The sequence below is a fragment of the Emydura macquarii genome, unplaced genomic scaffold (genome assembly GCF_026122565.2).
Source record: "Emydura macquarii macquarii isolate MOO-44397 ecotype Brisbane River unplaced genomic scaffold, CSIRO-AGI_Emac_v2 contig_3401, whole genome shotgun sequence".
NCBI lineage: Eukaryota > Metazoa > Chordata > Testudines > Chelidae > Emydura > Emydura macquarii.
In genome coordinates this window covers 345,897-352,500 of record NW_027133538.1, presented here as the reverse complement: position 1 = coordinate 352,500, position 6,604 = coordinate 345,897, and the positions used below count along the sequence as shown (strand labels likewise).

The following is a 6,604-nucleotide window of genomic DNA, read 5'->3' as shown; positions in this document are numbered from 1 at the left end:
GACTGCAGAGGTGTTAACATATATTGAAGGTGACGTGGCCCCTTAACTGCTTATGCTAATCAATTTATTCCACCTTGTATTTAACTGTGCCACTCTGGGTAAGACTACATACCAGCTAAACACCTGAACCTGGCTCAGGTCAGCTGACTCAGGCCAGCTGCAGTCTTTCGTTCCCGTGTAAACATGCAAGCTCTGTGTAAACTTGCAAGTTTGTCTCTTTTACCAAGAGAAACTGGTCCAATAGATGTTATTACTTTGCATACATATCATCATTTAATTGGGTCTCTCTGTTGTAATCAACTGTCTGAGTAAGTGTGGAGTTATTCAAATCCCTCAGCTGCCAACACTGCATAATTTTTAATCCAAAGGCTTAACTCTGGATCTAATGTTGGTGTGAGGAGGAGTCTCAAGCATCATTATTTAACCTGAGCCACAGAGGCAGAGGCGCAGGATATGACAAAGTTGCAGCTCTGTGATGATGGCAGAGTTCAATGTCGGGAGCGTTCTGGTGACTGGATCCAATCGAGGAATCGGCCTGGGACTTGTGAAGCAATTTCTACAGCTACCAAATCCGCCTGAATGGATCTTTGCCACAACCAGGGAGCTGGATGGACCACAAAGCAAGGTGAAATCTAGTCTTTACAAAAGGCTTTAGGCAACAGATAGCCCCAAAATAGCCTGGGAGTCCAGTTTCCCTGCAGTGTGGGCTGCAAAGTCAGGATCAGATAAGGAGCGGGTTCTCTTTAAAAGCATTTGAGAGGCTCAAACAGGAAACCCCGATGCTAGTGTGACTCAGTTCAGGCATTAGAGAGGCAAAGTGCTACCGATAATTTAATAAGGGGCTTGTTACCAAATGTTCCCCTGCGGTCTATGATAAACTCCATACCCTAGCTGTATCCAGAGAGAACTGACTGTCAGAGACAGGGCAGAGGAATCACCCGATTCCTGGTGGTGGAACTGTAACCAGGGACTCTTGTAACATCCCCCGTCCCCACAGCACATGGCTGCAGAGAAGCCTCTCCGAGGCACCTGGGGCAGTTCATTCACCCACATGCCACTGGCTGTGGGATAGGGGAGTTCTGGGAATTGGCTGCTCCCAGCTCAGTCACCAGGACCTTCCTTGAGGGGTTCACTCAGCCCCAGGCATTGCACAGCATTCCCATTGCAGATCTGAGGCCTGCAGCTGAGGTCAAAACTGTCCTAGACCCTGATCACTGCCAATATTTTTCTAACCCATGAAAATGTTTCTCTTCCCAGGAGTTAATAGAGCTGGCATTGAAGTGTCCAAACCTGGTGGTGCTGCAGCTGGGTATGTAGCCATCTCTGCATCTGCCCTTCCAACTGGGGGGAGGGCTTGGGAGGAAGATGCGGGGCCCAATTCTCCATGCCTGGCACCATGTGGTGTCACTTACACCTGTGCACAGTGGTTGTGAAAAACTAACAGTTCAGAGTGCAGCATGTCACACCCTCTCTGCCCCCCTGTACGGGCTGCCAGCTAATGGAGTTACCCTTAACTCAAATGGAAGAGACCGATGAGTTTAGAGCTGAAGGTACAAACCCAGTGCAAGCTTTATGCCTTCTCCACTAAGTCCCCATTAACTGTGCCCAAGGACTGATATTTCCTCTCCTACCGGATCCTGCAGTACCCCCATGACACCTGTGGCATATGTCCCTGTGCAACTGCTGCATCATGTTTGCAGTCTAGCCCTTAAATTCCAATGACCTCTCTGCATGCAGAGCCAGCACCCGTTTTGTTCTCAGAGGTGCAGCAGCTTGTCACTGAGGAGAGACACAAACACTGTGTTCTCACATGAGGACATTGATTTTTTTTTTATGGGTTTCCAGAATCTAAAATAAGAGCCACATTAAACTGAAAGCTTTGGGTTTCTCTTCGGATCTGGAAAAAACATATAATGATGATGCTTTATAATTTGTATTATGATAGCAGCTGGCACTCCCAAGCCAGGATCAGGGCCCCATTATGTTAAGTGCTACACAGACTAGTAATAAAAAAAGAGAATCCCTACCGCAGACAGTCCCTAGTGCCAGGCATAGCAAAGCAGGCAAATGGGGCACTGTTTAGTGAAGAGACAGTAATTAAGGAGCTAAGCTCAGCAGAAAAGCAGAAAACTCAGCTCGCCACTCACCTTCCTGCTGCCAGCTGGGTGCGAGCTGCAGGCACCACGGCACAGGTAAGTTTTAAGAAGACAGTTCAAAGAGGATAAGCATAATTTTTACATATTTCAAGGTTTCCCCCCATCCCCTGCATCAGAGGCAGTGTAGGAGAGTGCCCAGGGGGCTTGCAGCAGGCTGCCTTCATTGACCAACAAAAGACAGCGCGAACAGCCCAATGGGCCGGTAGAGCTGAAAGACAGGGCAGAGCTGCTGCAGGAAGGATGCTTCTGAATCCCCTGTGCTGTCTGTAGATGTCACAGACCCAAACAGCATAAAGGCAGCTGCGCAGAGAGTGGAGGAGCATGTTCAAGAACATGGACTGAATCTCCTGATAAACAACGCTGGCATTGCACGGATGACCACCATGGAGGATGAAAACGCGGAGACCATGGCCATCATATACGCAACTAACACAGTTGGGCCGCTGCTGGTGAGCCAGGTAAGAACCCATAGACAGCCAGGAAACTCCTCTGGCAATGAGCAAAGACTGTCCTGGAACAAGCTGGGACTTTTGGCACAGGCTAGTTTTTTACTCATTTTTTAAAAAACAAGGTGGTCTGCATTTTCAATAGTACTACATTTTCAGCAGTAGTCGGTTGTTATCCCCTAATGCCTCAGCCAGTACGTTACATGTTCTCTTGTTTCAAAAGCTGTCTCAAAGGACACACAGCCATAAGGGTGAGGGCCAGACTGTGCCCTCCCAAGGAGCCCCTTGCCCATGATGCTCCAGCCCGGGGGCTGGCCACAGTCCCACTCTGTGTGTTCGAAGAGCACAAGGACTGTGCAGGGCTGGCGCCTGCAGTAGAGTGCACCTCTCCGAAGGAGCAGGGATGGAGCAGAGCAGGCTCCCTGCAAGGAGAGCACACACTGCCCCATAAATGGGTTTTCCAGCCATCACATTCCCAAGACCCCTGACATGCACCAACCTGCCTGAATCACAAACCCCATGTTCAGAGCATCCCTCTTCCTGACATTAACATCACTGACACTCTCCTTCCCTGGTACAGCAGTGTTACCCCTGTCATGATATGGTCCTTGGTATCTCCCCCAGGAGTTCCTACCATTGCTGAAGAAGGCTGCACAGCAGAGCACCCAGACAGGGCTGAGCTGCAGCAAGGCGGCCATTGTCAACATGTCCAGTCTATCAAGTTCCTTAGAACAACTCCCACTGTGGGAATTGTGGAAATTTCCCAGCTACCGCTGCAGCAAGGTACCATATGGGACCACTCTCACTCCCTTCCAGCGTCACTAGTCCCCACCCTGTATCAACACAGGCACCTCTTCTGCAGCTCCTTCTATACACATCAGTCTCCCCCCATGCTTCCCAGCAGAGTGACTGCCCCAGAACCTTCCCAGCCCCCTCCTGCATGGCTTCTTGCTACAGAGTTAAAGAAACAGTGCATGTGTCCCTGCATCTCCCCCTTTACAGTCAACCTTTAGTCACAATTACTCTTTAACAATAATTTAAAGATCCGGACGCATTATCAGCTTCCCAGCTCATCCAGCTTTGGTCTCCATTAGGCAGTGAGGAGGGTTTTGTTCAATGGGATCCTCTCCCCTCTTTCAGATGCCAGGAATGCTATTGCTGCTAGGGTAACAGAAATGCAGCTGCTGGTGCCATCTGTTCCTTGTTTACTGAACCCCTTCATCAGCCTCTGCCGTGTAGGATCTCAAGGTGCAGTTGTAGCCAATGCCAGCAGTTGGGCTTGGCCAATGATTTTCCTCCTTTGCTTTTATCAAGTACTGGCTCTCTTGGTTTCCGCGTGGCTGAGCATTCCAGGACATAAAGGTTAAAAGCTGAGCTGTCTGGGATTTGGTATCTCACAGCCTTGCACCCCTTACATAGGGGCAGCAAAGACAGACGATTCATTGGGCAGCTTTGTTTTGATCTGTCACCCCTGAGCAGCTGAACTGGGTTTGTCCCCTGACTAAATCAAGAGCTGTCCTTAGCTCAGCAGTACTGCTTATGTACTGTGCAGCTATCTCTGCTCACGGTGTGTCCCACCCACAGGTTGCGCTGAACATGATCACCAGGTGCCAGTCCTTAGAATACAAAGACTACGGGATTCTGAGCACTCCTATCCACCCTGGCTGGGTGAAAACCAGAATGGGAACGGAAAAGGTAGGAACCATAACACATTTACAATCCCTTAGTCTGGGTGACTGGCAACTTCCATCAGGCAAGCCTTACAGTCTTGGTTCTGCCACAACTCATCTCTATTCCCAGATGACAACTACATTAAACTGGACTGAAGACTGGGAATATGTATCAATGCCATGAGCGTAAACCATTGCAGGAATGTTGTCGTTATCCCAAAAACAAACATAACTCTGATTTCCTGGGTTTGTAAAGGTTAAACTTCAAGTTACTGATGGATATGTTCAACCATAACTCCAGTTTAACATAGTTTTAGTTAGGGAATTTCCTTTGGTTTGTTAAATTACTAGAATTTTCATACATAAACCCAAAGAAAAAGTCACCCTGTGATGAGATTTCTATGATTTGAGGATATGTATCCACCTGAAATCTTCTAGTCATTTTAATTTTGATGGCCAAATTTTCCAGTATTATCTGCCTGCTTTACCCCACTTTAAAGCAGCACGAACCAATCAAAGCACACTGGCCTGTTTCCTCCAGCTCTTGACCTGTGTATTCCTTTGCACAACCCATTTTCCCCCTCTCTCCTCTAAACAACCTGTGTGCAAGAACCAAGGAGTTGGCCACAATGGCCCAGATCCTTAGAGCTATTTAGGTACCCAACTCCCACTGATTTCTATAAATGCAATGTCGTGACCAAAGTCCAACGTGGGGGAAAGTAAATTCTGACAACCTTAACTCTCCCTGCGCTTTAATCTGCATAGAGTGGACCTGAGTGGCCACTGCCCTGAACCTTGCACATTTGCACCAGTGCAAACTGGGTGTTAATAACTACCACCTCAGAATGCTAACATTGCCCAGGTGTGACTAAGTATCCTTTCTGTATGTAACTAAGCATTGCCATGCCCCATGCCAGACATGGCCCATAAATAGTGTATACATGTCTTTTCATATTGCTTTATTGCAAAAGAACATTTAATATTTTGGGACGGTTCTGTGAGCTTGATCTAAACCCCACTGAAACCAGCGGAAAGGCTCCTATTGACTACTATGGGGTTTTGATACATGCACAAGTGTGAAAAACATCAACTCTCATTTTAGTAGATTGTTTGTATTGTGGTAACACAGAGCCTCAAGCCTAATTGTGCTAGGCATTGTACAAATATATGCAAAAGCACCCCTACCCTGAAGACCCTAGTGAAGCTAAGAGGAGGATATGTTGCGGGAGGAGACACAGTCCTGAAAACACCCACTGCTAGCAACAGAGTAACAAGGGCCTGAAAGGTGCAGCTTTATCCTGCCTTACACCATCGCTTTAACCCTACAGGCCCCACAGACCGTGGAGGAAACCACTCAAGCAATCCTGAAGATGCTTTCCATGCTCTCTGAGAAGGAGAATGGGTCCTTCGTGGGCTGGAATGGACAAATCTATCCCTGGTGAGATGCGCTTGTCAGGTGTGGCAGGAATCCTTCACTAGATCATGGAGGTGCCTGCAGTGTTATCTGTACTAGGCACCCTAGTAAACATCTTGAGCTGAATTACAACACCTTTCATGAGCCTCTCCCCTCTGCAGATGGGAGAGCCATTAAACCCCACTGTGTTGTTACTGATTTATCTAAAGCAGTGTTTCTCAATTAAATTTGGCCAGGGAACCCTTTTGAACTCGATAAATAATTGCGGAACCCCCAAACTCTTAACAGTATTTTTACATATGGGGCCAAAAAAAAGTCGAAATAAGCAAATTATAAAACAAATTTCAAACAACTGGGTCAGCATTTCTCACTTACATTCGATACTCTCCGCCGAAAAAACCGGGACATCATCCCGTTTTCGGCGGCACGGAGAACAGCTGCTCTCTGCGGAACCCTAATGGTGTTCCCGCGGAACCCCAGGGTTCCGCGGAACACCAACTGAGAAACACTGATCTAAAGAGCTGAACATTCAAGCACCTCAGGCAGGCATAGCTGGTTCTAGTGATGGGTAAGCAGGGCAGTTGCCTTTGCCACTAACTTCCAGGGCGCACCAAATTGCCATGCCACTCAGCCTTATTGGGAGGTGGAGTCCCCTCCGATTGGCTGGCCTTTTGTGTGTGTGTGTGCACGCGCGCATTTGGCTTCTTGGGAGTGAATGGGTCCAAAAACTTTGGAAACATTTTCTGCCCTGGCAGGCAAAACAGATAGGGCCTCTCCTAAACTTCTATGGTTAGAAAACATGAATCACAGGCCAGTCATTGTGGATGACACACGTGTGTCACGCCATGTGAGTGTGTGATGGCCCTGTCCTGGGCAGTGAACAGCAGACATCACAAATAATTAGTCAGAGAGAATATT

At 47.9% G+C, this 6,604-nt stretch overlaps 1 protein-coding gene across 1 annotated transcript; it reads left to right on the top strand.

Moving 5' to 3' along the window:
- The first annotated feature begins 457 nt into the window (after positions 1-457).
- LOC137144199 (C-signal-like) lies at positions 458-5,714 on the top strand. The gene is made up of 6 exons (XM_067534394.1): positions 458-625; positions 1,258-1,309; positions 2,427-2,614; positions 3,227-3,385; positions 4,187-4,297; positions 5,601-5,714. Exons 1-6 carry the CDS (start codon positions 476-478, stop codon positions 5,712-5,714), a joined length of 774 nt encoding a protein of 257 aa, XP_067390495.1. The 5' UTR covers positions 458-475.
- Positions 5,715-6,604: the final 890 nt, after the last annotated feature.